The 13,245-nt window shown below is 36.5% G+C and overlaps 1 protein-coding gene across 4 annotated transcripts; it reads left to right on the top strand.

The window, feature by feature from the left end:
• Positions 1-5,435: 5,435 nt before the first annotated feature.
• LOC108191725 (uncharacterized) lies at positions 5,436-12,723 on the top strand. 4 transcript variants are annotated; one of them, XR_015525196.1, is made up of 13 exons: positions 5,436-5,489; positions 5,747-5,845; positions 7,111-7,143; positions 7,327-7,411; positions 7,591-7,731; positions 7,828-7,893; positions 8,039-8,175; positions 8,273-8,366; positions 8,497-8,596; positions 8,706-8,959; positions 9,115-9,267; positions 9,652-9,779; positions 9,878-12,723. XR_015525196.1 is itself a non-coding variant. In XM_087309854.1 (13 exons), exons 5-13 carry the CDS (start codon positions 7,723-7,725, stop codon positions 10,193-10,195), a joined length of 1,293 nt encoding a protein of 430 aa, XP_087165980.1. In that variant the 5' UTR covers positions 5,436-5,489; positions 5,747-5,845; positions 7,111-7,143; positions 7,327-7,411; positions 7,591-7,722; the 3' UTR covers positions 10,196-12,723. The 4 variants fall into 4 exon arrangements, 2 of the variants coding, with proteins under 2 accessions (XP_087165980.1, XP_087165979.1); XR_015525195.1 differs by having other exon boundaries at positions 5,747-5,856; XM_087309854.1 differs by having other exon boundaries at positions 9,081-9,267.
• Positions 12,724-13,245: the final 522 nt, after the last annotated feature.

Genomic DNA, 13,245 nt, shown 5'->3' with positions numbered 1-13,245 from the left:
CATGGGGCTGTTTGTCTTTTTATTGGAGTATGATAAACCATTATGTAGCAAAGCTTTAATCTTATTTCAGGACTCAGAAGAGAAGTTTAAATCTAGATGGCTGAAATGAAAGGTTTGTGCATCTGTTTCACACAGTTTGGTGTGAAGTCAAAGGAAAAGTTGTCATTATGTTGTAAGGCTGTTTTTTACAATTAAGGCTATTGTGTGTACATCTTTAATTGTCAATTTTGACTTGTGTACATTCATTACCCTTTAAGGTGCACTCAAATTATTTTTTTGGCCTACGCTTGCATTGTATAATATACTTGCACAACTCTGATAAATGGTAATAAGCAATTAAAACAATGATAGCCTATCAATAAAAGGTTGACCAAGCGGCTTGTGATGCTTGCTAAAGGCTGATTTATACCTCTGCGTCGAGTGATGTGACCCACAGTGCCTGCCTTGTGCATTTATACTTCTGGGTGCTGTATGTGTTACTCTGCAATAACCATTCTGTAACACTAGCTGGCAGTTTTTTTTTTTTTTTTTCCCCTACCTTAATGTTCAAGTAGCTAAAACATGCTCATTCAAAGGCAGAAACAGGCGGACATGCAACAACATTACAATAAGGTAAGCCCAAAACAACAGTTTCCATCTAGAGCAGGGCTGCCCAAGCTATTCCTATAAAGGGCCAAAGACTACACTTGATTGTGGGCTGAATACATACCGAACTGTATTACAATAAATTTGCCAAGGGGAATTTCCTAATTTATTTGGTAATATTAAAAAAATAAAAATTTAATGGAAAATTTTACTTTAAATCATTAACTTTTTTTCATTCATTTCCTGTGGCATATAGTCCCTTATTTATTAGGGGTCACCCAGCGTAGCGGATGCCCTTCCAGCTGTAACCCAGTACTGGGAAACTCATTAACTTATTACAGTAAAAACACGAACTGTTCCATTTATAACACCATGGAGTTCAATGCTAAATACACTGGTTGAGCTGCTCTTGCCTTCACCTTGATTTGCTCGCAGATAACTTGTGCATTGTCCTATCAAGTGACAGTATTTACATTTTAAAAGACTGATTCATTTGCACAATTTAATTGAATCATTTAATTTTACATAGCTTTTTTTTTTGTATCTCAGCAATAATACAAAGAAACAAAATGTTATGTTAAATTCAAAATGATTATCTCTGTCAAAGGCGTTTGCTCCAACCCTTTCCATCATTCTCGCTTTCTTTTCAGATGTGCTGGCGGGCCAAATCAAAAGTTACCATTGGGCATCTCTGCTCTAGATCTACTTCACAAAACTCGACACATGTAAACACTCACTCCAACGAATTCCCGTGGCTCTCAGTCCCCGCCCACACTGGTCACAGCTACCAAGCCGACCAATCACTAAGCTAGCGCTATGCGACGTGGTTAAATTTTTTGAGAGGTCGGCGTCAGCCACAGTGAGGGGTATTAAATTAAATTTCCCTTTTATTGATGTCTACCCCCACCTTAACCGTCACAGTAATGTAAAAGCAGTATTTGTACCAAAAAATTATTTATTAAATTACCAAAAAAAATTGTTTTATTAATGCCTAAACCCAATCATCACAGTACTGTAAAAATATTAATTGTTGTACAGTGTTACTAAAATGATTGTATATTGATGTGCGTATCCACAGCTATCCTATCTAGACTTTACCACGGCGAGGGCTATGTGACCACTCGAAGGTTGTGCTGAAGCGTGTGCTTGATGCAGAAGTATAAATCAGCCTTTAAAGTCTTGCAATTTTGACAAATTCATTTTTTTCCCCGAACAAATTAAGTCACCAAGCAACTCAAATTTGCAAGTTTACATCTTGCAATTCTCAATTTTCACACAGAATTGAATCAAAATGACAAATAGTATCATTCACCAATGTGTCAGAACTGCAGACATGCAACAACATTAACCAATTCTGACTTTCTGATTTCATGCAATTCACTTTGTTTTTTATGATCACGTTTTCATTTTTTTATATAAATTTAATGATTGAAACTAGCGCTGCACGGTATTGTAAAAACCTGACATTGCGATATTTAATATTTCTGTGTTATATATGAGCAATATCACACTTGTAGCAGTGCGATTGTTGCTGTATATCGGTACTGCGTTGGAGGCCTTAATGTCCCACCAGTGATGATATACAGCCATATCGCACTGCTACGATTGTGATATTGCATTTATACAACAGTTGGACAGCACAATCGTGTATATAAAAAAAGAAAGTCGAACACGGAGAGTCTCAAAAACCCTTTTGTATTTAGGTGCTTTCACATCTGTAGTTCGCTTCATTTGTTCCGGATCAAGGGCAATAAATGATACATTGTAGCATTTTCTGCCGTCTTTGGGTCGTTTTCACACCACACTGCTGGCTTTGGTCCGAACCAGTAGAAAAGAACCAAAATGCAGTCATGTGACAAAATCCACATCACTCATTGGCCAGATGTTGTTAAACGTATTTCCTAAACTGCTTTTCGATTGGTCAGAATTCATGTGCTGGAAAATGCCAGTGAAACTGCCGCAAGTAAACAAACCATCAGACACAAAATGTCGCTTTTAACTACATGGAGCTACGACTGCGCTGGCTGATTGCATCTCTGCTCATAGTATTCATTATAGTTTGTAAACATCACTTTAGACAAACTATACATTTCAAGAATGAGGTGCGGCTGAAAAACAATGTTTTAAGACATTGCAAATGATTTAGCCAAACTGCGACATGGTCATCTGCCGGAAATATTACCAGTGATCTGTCAGGTAATGTTTTCCACTTTCTCTCTTTGTTGGTAAAGCGCTGTCAACTCATTTTTTTCTCCACATTCCATAATGCGCAGCGCATCGGCCTACGGCAGCTGGATTAGTCTAAAAAGGGCGCAGTACTTTTTGCAGTTGGGTCTGTTTTAGTTTGGATCATGTTCTCACCACAAACGAACCGCTCCAGGGTTCATTTAAAGGCGTACCAAGAGCACCTCTTCAAGTAGGTCTCGGTACGCTTTTTTGGTCCGCTTTTGGTGTGCACTCGAGTATGATTGCTACATTCACACCTGCCCAAACGAACTGCACCAAGAGGGAAAACTAACTCTAGTGCGATTCAACTGAACTAAGGCAGGTGTGAAAGCACCATTAGAAACTACTTTCGTCCGTCATTCATTCACATCTGCAGCAGATGTCAGAACAGCAGAATCCGTTGCTGCTTCACCAACGTCACTTTACAGCTAGTGTTTGAATGATTCTCTAGCGTAATATCTACAGTAACGATAAAACAGGTGATTTTGCTCACATTTTAAGATTATAAGGCTGAACTGCATTCCATGCCATCACTCTACAAAGATTTCCCAGTATTTCAATCGGGAAATCACGATATTACTATGATATAAATACAGCACCACAACATACAAAAGAGAGAGAGAGATCGATTAAGAAAGTCATTTACCTGTTTAATGATAATTCGATCAGCTGTACTTTGAAAGTAGTTTCTCCTAGGGCTTATTATGTGGTCTCTGTCGCAATCTTGTGGATGAACATCGCAAGCTGTCTTTGCTCAAAGACAGGCTAATAGCCGCCGATGCGCTGTCTCTCAGAAATTATGAATTTGTAAAATAGCCACTATCCTTATAAATAAACTGCATAGTTGCCATCTAAACAACTACATTCTCATCTAAAAAGCCTCGAAAGTACATAATGTTGCCCAACAGCAGCTATATTTGTCAACTGTAGTGTCCTCTGCTTGTCGTTGTATGTGGGTGGAGTAATAAACAAGTGTGAAGTGTGAAGATGAAACAAGGGTGAAGTGTGAAGATGCTGGATGAGTGCTGTTATTTGCAGAATATCGCACAGCTATCGGCTTCAGATTCAAGAACCTGACAGAACTGTTGAATAAATTGCGATAAGACTTCACCAGATGACTTGAATGTCATTGGAAAACAACTTTAAATTTTAAATTGATTGGGGTGATTTTGTAAGCGTGTAAATCGAATATAAATATAAACAAATTGGTAGCAAGAATAAATACAACAGAGCAAAGAAAAAAAGTCAAATAAACAGTGCTTTATGGTTTCCTTAACAGCATTCAGGCACAAAAACTAAATAATGAAACACTGTCAAGTCTTCATTGTATTAATTATTCTTCATAAAATGTTTTACTTTTGTGCCTGAATGCCTTTGAAACACATACAAATGAAGTTTCAATCTGTTATGGTTATACATTGCAAATACTCCAGTTTTTTGAATTGTTGTGCTGATCCACTATAGTCCCTCAACATTGCATATCCTGTAACGTGACGGTTGTGGACACACACATTGCGATATCGAAAACATCCCAAATTGAATCCATCTTCCAAACATTTAGGTGTATTTACTGTAGGTAATCCACTAAATTGTCAATATAACCAAGTGCTGAACTAGAAGTTAGCCATGATGGAAATCTCCATGTATAGCCGAACTATTTTATGTTTGTCCATTATGTGGAGTTTATTTAAAAATGTTTGTTTGTGTGTTGACTGTTGTAGCTTGGCTCACTGTCAGGACTGGAAATCCTTTCAGCTGTGGCGTAAGTCTGCAGTGTCCTGGCTATCCCGTCAGGCTCAAACATGAGCGTAATCCTCTTTAAAGGCCATGGAATAGACTTTATGGCTAAAGGACGCCAATCTCACAGCTAAAGCTGTGTGGCCATTTCAAATTTCTTTTACTAAACTAGCTGGGATTTTCCAATGATAAAGTCCTTTAGCTAACGTTATGATTGTAATCCTGAAGATCACGAACACCAAAAATGTGTATATATGTTAATAGCACAAGTTTCATTTCATAACTTATCCTTGGCATTTTGATTAATCAGTCACTTGATTCATGAGTATTTTAACCAAAAATAGTTTGCTGACCTGTGTGTAATAAGTGAATCATTTGATCATTAGTCATTATGTCTTGCTTCCAATTTATCATCTGTGTGGGTGTGATTTATATCAAGTTTTTAAAACTGCAAGAATAAACAAAAAGTCTTTTTAAGTGTATAATCATCAGGAAATGTTAGCTACATAGAAAAATAGACTTGTAGAATGATTTGCTAGCTACTATGGATAATATTTGGTAACAACTGTATGAAATAATGTATAATTGTATGAAAATGTATGGATTTTAAAAAGTATACCATCACTAAAAAGTAGTTTACTGTACAGAAATTCACATTTAGAACTGCTATATTTTAAGCAAATTACAGTAAACATTTTTACAATTTATTTATACACAGTAAAATCCGCTGTGTTAATTAAGCTGTGTTAATCTGCATTTACTCAAAATGAGTTAATTTTACAAGAAACGGTGAAAGACACCCCCTTGTGTTGGTGAAAATGATCAGAGTTGTATTCTACGTCGTTAACTTTGCTCTGTTAAGCTCCGCCCCTCAATCTACCCCCTGCAGAGAACGTGTTGGAGTTTTGTCGGCGCCATTTTCTGCTCCCTCGTGCGTATAGGTAAGCTCTCTTGTTTAACGTCTTAAAACATCATTTTATCGATTTATATGAGTAAATGTGCTAACACAACGGTATATGTTGTACTTTGATGCGTTTTGTTTGTTAAACATTGATTATGAGTCACTTTGTGACCGTGTCATTCCATCGATTTTATCACAGTGTGGTCACCTTAACGTTAAAGATAAAGCTTAAACGATGCCAATGATCTTACTTAAATTGTTTTTGCGATTTCTAATCTTACTTTTATATCCATTTAGTTTTGTACTGTGAACTCTCTGAAGAAGACGGTAACGTTAGGCTAACGTTACATTTAGCCTCGAAGTTTTGCTTTCAAGAGCAACTCTGCAATGCTCCAGGTAACTGTTAGGTCAGTATTTTGTTGTTTCAACATATTAAGATGGTAACTTACAGAGAAAGTTATATGATATGAACATATGTAGTGTAAAATTAACTGTGTCTGTATGGCTGTCGAGCTCACTGCTGGTTAAATATTTTCAGTCCATTTCAAATTACTTCCTAATTAACGTTTCTCTGTTAAGAGGTTGCATTTTAACAGCTTGTTAGTGTTGTCATGATACTGTTTTTCGGTAACAGTTAACTGAAATTCGCTGTTGAGCGCGGTCCTAAACCCCGCCGTTTGGCCGTGAAGGTCACCAGTTCACCGCACTTAACCGCTGTTTACCGAGTGCAAACACCGATACAGAGACAGCGGATCATTTTAAAACTGTGAATCATCAGCGGATCTCTTAAATGTCAGCCCATAGACACGCCAGCTCATCTTCGCGGCTTTTAAAACGATCAAGTGGCGTGCATCTGTGTTTGTGCCCGGTAAACAGCGGTGACATGTAGTGATGGGTCGTTCATAAACGATTCGTTCATTTTGAATGAATCTTTTGTATGACTCGAAAACGTTGAGTCCTTTCGGAGTGATTCGTTTAATTGCGCACGCGCACAATTGTGCTGGTGGAGCAGAAGATTCGTTCCTTTTCGAGTCTTCTATGTGCTTTGAGTCGTTCGTTCATCGCGTGAAAGACAGAAGCCAGTCATGCATTTAGAGCCGGAAAATGTTTTGATTCGTTCATTTCTCGAGTCTTCGGATTTTATTCATCTCTCTTCACGTGCTGCCTCATGATAAACGAACGACTCAAAAACCAGAAGACTCAAGAGGTAAACTAAAATCATGGCTCCTTTTGGCAGCTTAATTAATATGGGTCTGTGTGACGTGAACGAACCACTGACGTTTGAAGAGCTGAAGCTGATAATCATAGACAAAAGACCAGGTAAACAATAAATGATGATTTACTCTTATAGCATTCCAAGTTATGACTATTTTGTGTAATGTGGCAACGTCTGTGCTAGTTGTAGATGAGTTTGGAAGCAACTTATTACATTTTAATAATATTTTGGCTACTCAAAAACACTTAAATATTAGCGGAAATGGATGCTTTTAATTCCAGTACCAATTGGTACCAATATTCAGTATCATGACAACCCTTCAGCACAGACATTATTTCAAAATTAAGTGGATTAGAATCTTTTTTTTTCTATGGTGAATGTGTGTTATACTTTGACATAACAGAAAAATGATTGTTGACATATTGGTGTTTTCTTTTCCCCCAAGTTTCTGTGCATATAAGGCTCTACAGATCACATCGTGAGTAAAACCTTTAAGTACTTGTGTAATTACTTTACTAACTGGGATGACCAATTCTTAAATAATAAATATATGTTAATGGTTATAAAATCTTGCAACAATTTCTAAACCTATGTGCCATTTTTATGTCATTTATAAATCCCCCCCATTGGCACCTGTATGAAACATTCTCTTTTCCTACAGAGCATGCTGGTAAAGGTAAAATTTGGGGATGCACAAAAGTTTGTTAAAATAGCCAATCTGAACCTGGAGGACTTTTTGTCTGCAGGTAAGAAACAATTACACTTTTGTTATTCAGATTTCTTATTTGGTATGTGGTCAATTTAAATACTGATGTATATGCTGCTGTGTTATGTTTCCAGATGATATTCAGAGTTACCAGTATATAACTGATCAGCTTTCACATTTTGTTATTATTATGCAATATATTATTTATGTATTGTTTAGCCTTTTTGAAGTTTGGGGTTCCAAATGTACCTGAGAACGTGAAGGTTGTGGATGAATCTGGGACTGAGGTGGATGGTGATGTTTTTGAAGAGTTAATCAAAGATCCCTCCGTTGGCGTTCTCACCATAAAACATGGTGCAGGTTTGTATTTTATCACATTATTTGACTGTAATGTTTCACAGTTTTTGTCATAGAGACTTCCTGACCCCCCCCCCCCCCCCCCCCCTTGACTCTCAGGATACAGTCATTATTGAAGAAGGCCCTGACAGTAAGCGAATGAAGCTGGATGATGAAGCAAAAAAGGTGGACTTTTTTTTTTCTACATAAAAATGATTTAAAGTGAAAAAATATATAATTTACATTTTATTTAAAAATTCATTTTTTGCTTTTTGTTAGGTGTGTTTGTTTAATTTGTTTATAACCTGCCTTTTCCCCTCTTATTTTAAAGCTGGTGCAATCTGTTCTTGTCAAGAAACCTGGAGGCGAGAGTATAATAAATGAGTATAACAGAACAAAGGCTTTAAAGGATGAAACGAGGAGAAAAATGGTTAATATCCTGGCAGCTGATATGACCGAAAAAAATGGGTAATCTGCACAGTACTGATTTGTGTGTACACATAGCTACTTGATATAGTTGTGGATTTATTTTATTATTTTTTTATAATTAATCATTATTTTGCAGAGGGTCCCCACCAAGGCTGGTCAAAGAAAAATATGCCAGAGGAATCGTGGCTTTGTTCCCTTACCTCAGTGACCCCTATTCCAAAAATGGCTTTGTAAGTCTTGCACCTTTTTAAAATTTTACATTTGTGTTGTCATGTTTTTTTGTTTTTTTTTACACACCCATACTACAGATGGTATATTTTGCTCCTGTGTCCCCCTTTTTACCCATTTTTATCTCTTTAGGAGCATTACTATGATGGTGAGAGTGGCACCGGATATTTGGCATGGAGAATCAAAACTATTCAGAGAAACCTGGCTAAAGAACGACGAGGATCATTTGAAGGTACAAAATGAACTTCAGAAATGTAGCAATCTAATTTTCTTTGTGCTTGGATGACTATTTTTTTTATTTTGTATAAACAAACAGTTAAAATAGTTTTGTTGTTTGTTAGGTCAAGTGTCGTATGCTGAGCGGGGATCCGGTGGACCAACTGTAGCAAGGCATTCAAAGTTTACTTCAGAGATTGTCCTGAGTGAGGATGAATGCAAGGAAGCAATTGCATTCATGAACCATTCTGCTGATGAGGATGCCATCAAGAAGAAAATGAAACTGACATTTGACTATCGTCGTAAGATGGTTCTTGATCCCATGCAGTCCAGTGATCTATTGACAATTTTTCCTCGTTTCAAGGACATTAAAGGCTTGGTAAGTGTTTATAATCATATTTGATAAATGGTTTGCTGTATAAAAAACAAATAGTCAGTGGTGACATGAGTTTAAAGATTTGCCCTAAGCATTACAATAATTAAAATGTTATGCTTATTAGATTGAGCAAGACTTTGTTCTGATGTTTGGAGAAGGAGTGTCAGGCAAGCTGCTAGAGAAGTGGACAACAGCGTTCAAGAAAAAAGTCATTCAGCAGTGCAAAAGACTTCCTGCAACCAGCGATTTACAGGAACTTTTGCTAGCAGCAGAATCTCTCCGTGATGACCCTGAAGAAGATGTTCATATTGGTAAGAATTTTGATTGTTTAGGTAATGTTTCATACCATGGTTATTATAATATTTAAAGGAACCCAATCATGAATGAAGTTAGCCATAGTTACACACTGTCAGTTTAATTTTTAATTGTTCATATTCAATTGGAATTCATTCATATATATGTGTGTGTATTATTGCAAATCATATTCATAAATTTTTTTTATATGTTGGTAGTTAGGATCAAAGTTTTATCAGATTTACAAATAATTGGATTCAAACTAAGATTGTTAATGTAGCTTTAGTCACTTTGTATATATTTTTGTTTTTTTTATGTAGCTAACTTCTAGTTTTCAACATTGTTTTGCTGCGAGTTAACATTTATGATATTAACCAATTGTTTGTTACCTGTTTAAACAGTTTGGGACAGCGACCTTGCTTCAGTACTACTACTGTTGCATCTGATTCCACCATCTGCTCAAGGCCGGAAGAGACCAGGGAAAGTTTCTGCTTCTCAAGCAGAAAATCATCTTGTTGTCTTCAAGAAGGTTTGTTTGCTGGTTTTATTTAATGATTGTTCTGTCATAGTTTTTTATTATTTAACTTGTTAGTGATGTTTCTTTTTTACTTGCTTGCTTTTTTTTAGAGTGGAACAAACATTGAGGAGCAGCTGCAAGACATCTCTGCGAGCGCTCAGCCCTATCTCCTGGCTGTAGGTCCTCAGAAGGATTCAATTCACCAGTTCTTCATCATCCTTGATCAGCATGCCATTCCATGCAAGTCCACCTCTTCTCTTGGTGCCTTTGATGAACTGTTTAAGGCACATTATGTTTTTGGCACCTCTTACAACACCATGCTGCACAACATGTACACTTTCATTCAAACCACTGTGTACAACATAGATGTTGGGAAAGTGAAAGAAAGTCCTCGTGTTGCTGAGGTTAGGGCAAGGCTGCTTAACTAGGTGCCTAAAGTTCCAGTGCACTCATGAAGTGTTTTGTTTGTGAGACTGAATTAAATGGTTCAAAAATGCTCGTTAGGCACTTCAGATTTGTTCATGGTTTGGTTCCTGGAAAGAGACTTTGACTTAAATGTGTAGAGGCAGGATGCGGTTCTGAGTTTGGTACCTTCTCAGGTTTTAGAAAACATTTGAATATAAAACATCCTGAACAATGTGAACAGAGTTGTGACCCTAGTGGCATCTGTGAGACAGAGGAAGAAAATAGTGCTGCAATGTTCCACCAGAGTGACAGTGCTGAAGATGTGGCCACAACATCTGTAATGTTAAAGTCTAATAAGAACACTTTAGATATGTGTGCGTCTGCTGTTGCACAACTGAAAGTTGCTGGTTTAAGTCAGTCTGCAATAAATGGTTTTGTTTCATCTATGGAAGAAGTGGTTTTTGAGATTCATAGTCAAGCCCAGGATGCAGCTTTGCTCTGTCTATCTTCTGAGGACACTGTTAGTAAAAGGAAAATAGAGGAATCTTTTACAAATTTAGAAAATCCATTTACTTTGTTAAATTCGGAAGTCAAGCGACAGCGACTGTTTACAGCGAAATGGGGAATTGTTGAACCTAGTGAAATAGTACTCGGCACAAGATTTGACAGCAGAAGAAATAAAACTACAGGAACATTTGATCAAGTTGTTGTGACTGATAAATTTTCTTATATTCCCATTTTAGAAACACTAAAGACAATTTTAAAAAATCCACAACTTACCCATTTGTTTAAACCCAGACACATTTCAAAGGAAGGAATTTATGTGGACTTAAGTGATGCAGCACATTTTAAAAGCAGTCCTTTATTTTCTACAGAAAAAGATGCCTTACAAATTCAGTTATTTTATGATGATTTTGAGACAGCTAATCCACTGGGCTCAAAGAAAGGTATACATAAATTGGGTGCAATCTATTTTTCATTAAGAAATTTCCCACCAGTTTTTAACTCCTCACTGGTTAATATTCATTTATGTGCCCTCTTTCATGCACAGGATGTTAAGCGCTATGGTTTTAACTCCATAATTGAGCCCCTGGTCAATGATCTGAAAGTGCTTGAAATTGAGGGAGTTAAGAATCCAGTGTCTGGAAGATGCATCAAGGGTACTATCGTTCAAGTCACAGGGGATAACCTAGGTCTGCACAGCTTGTTTGGCTTTCTGGAATCATTTGGGGCTCGATATTGTTGTCGTTTTTGTCTGCTTGAGAAGCATCAGTTTCAGTCAGTGTTCTCTGAAGATAGTCCTGAGGTTGAACTAAGAACTGCTGAGATGCATGCTCTGCATTGTGAAACTTTACAGTCTGATTCTACACTACCTCACGTGTATGGTGTCAAAAGGGCATGCTTATTAAATTCCCTCAAATATTTCAACACAGCCACCAATTTTGCTGTTGATATAATGCACGACATTCTAGAAGGAGTTGCCTAGCTAGAGGTAAAACTTGTTCTGCAGTACATTCAGCATAATTTTCTGAGTGCCAATGATCTTGATGGTAGAGTACATGCTTTTGACTATGGTTACAATCAGCAGAGAAACCGTCCTCCAAAAGTCAAATTGCTTGATGGAAGCAATGATTTTGGTTTAAATGCTATTCAATCTTGGTGCTTATTGCGCAATTTGCCTTTAATATTTGGAGATTTAATACATAAAGATGATAAACACTGGCATCTTTTGCTTTTACTTCTGCAGATTGTTAACATTGTCTTTTCACCTGTCTTAACAGATGGCATGACCACTTATCTTAAACATTTGATAATTGAACATCATCGGCTATTTAAAATGTTATTCCCCCAAAAAAATCTTCTGCCAAAACATCACATCATGATACATTACCCACAATGTATAAGGAAAATTGGTCCAATTTTGCACACATGGTGTATGCGTTATGAAGCTAAGCACAAATTCTTTAAAACACAATTAAAAAGTGTCAAAAACATCACCAAAACACTAGCCAAAAAGCACCAGAGTTGTATGGCAATGTATTGGGAGTCTTTTAGCCAGTACAGACTGACTCTTGGCCCAGGAAAGATGGTGGAACTCAGGGAAATTAGAGGTGGCCCAGAGATTGCTTCAAAATTAGATGTGGTAATATCTGAAATAGTCTATGCTGTAAAGTGGATCAAACATCATGGCACAGAGTATCGTCCTGACTTTATTATCTGCACAGAAGTAGCAAATGAGATGCCAGTGTTTTGTAAGATCATGACTCTAGCTGTCAAAAATGAAAATGTACTGTTATGTGGCACACTAATGGAAACTGTATGTTTTGATGAGCATTACTATGCTTTTACAGTCAGACTGCATCCAGAAAAAGTTTTAACAGTTGTCAATGTTAATGAGCTGTGTTATTTCAAACCATTTGATCTTCAAAGAAAATATGGTACAACTGATTCTGTACTTCATATTGTACCATATTGACATTTTATGCAGACTTGAAATTTTTGCACTGTATTTTTGTAAGCCTGAATGTTTTAATAAAAGTTTTAACTGATATTGAGTTTCGTTTTCTGTTTTATTTGTTGTTTAATGTTTTTTTAGTATGTTCAGTAGCATTAATAAATTGCACCAGAGTGAAATAATGACAGTTAAAGCAACACCATATGGGTTGTAAATCAACTCTTTATTAGTGATGTATTAACATTTAACCGGAGTTGATTTCTGTTTGGTGTTAAATTAAGGAACACCAGACAAAGTTAATTTCTGTTCAGAGTTAAACAGCTTAACAATTTTCAGTGTTGACCAGTGTTAAATTTTAACTCAAAATTGAGTTAATTTTACTCTGAAAATATAACACAATGAAAAGTGTTAATTTAACACCAATTCTGAGTGGGACCAAATACACTCACGTGCAGTGTTAAATTTAACTCTTTAAGAGTTTATTCAACACAGCAAAATTTACTGTGTACTATATATAGTTTTACTTAAAAATACTGCAGACAAACAGCTGTTCTTGACTGTCAAACATACAAATTATCAGAAAGTATTCTGTAAAGTGTTGCACATTGTAACCTTATA

This window comes from Danio rerio, chromosome 24, assembly GCF_052040795.2.
Source record: "Danio rerio strain M-AB ecotype USA chromosome 24, GRCz13ab, whole genome shotgun sequence".
Lineage (NCBI taxonomy): Eukaryota > Metazoa > Chordata > Actinopteri > Cypriniformes > Danionidae > Danio > Danio rerio.
This window is presented reverse-complemented; position numbering and strand designations above follow the sequence as displayed.

Excerpts from the sequence above, each read along its gene's own strand:
- LOC108191725 (XM_087309854.1), top strand. Across the intron at positions 8,960-9,080 it reads TCAAGGACATTAAAGGCTTG|ATTGAGCAAGACTTTGTTCT; the intron begins GTAAGTGTTTAT and ends TATGCTTATTAG. Across the intron at positions 9,268-9,651 it reads TGAAGAAGATGTTCATATTG|TTTGGGACAGCGACCTTGCT; the intron begins GTAAGAATTTTG and ends CTGTTTAAACAG.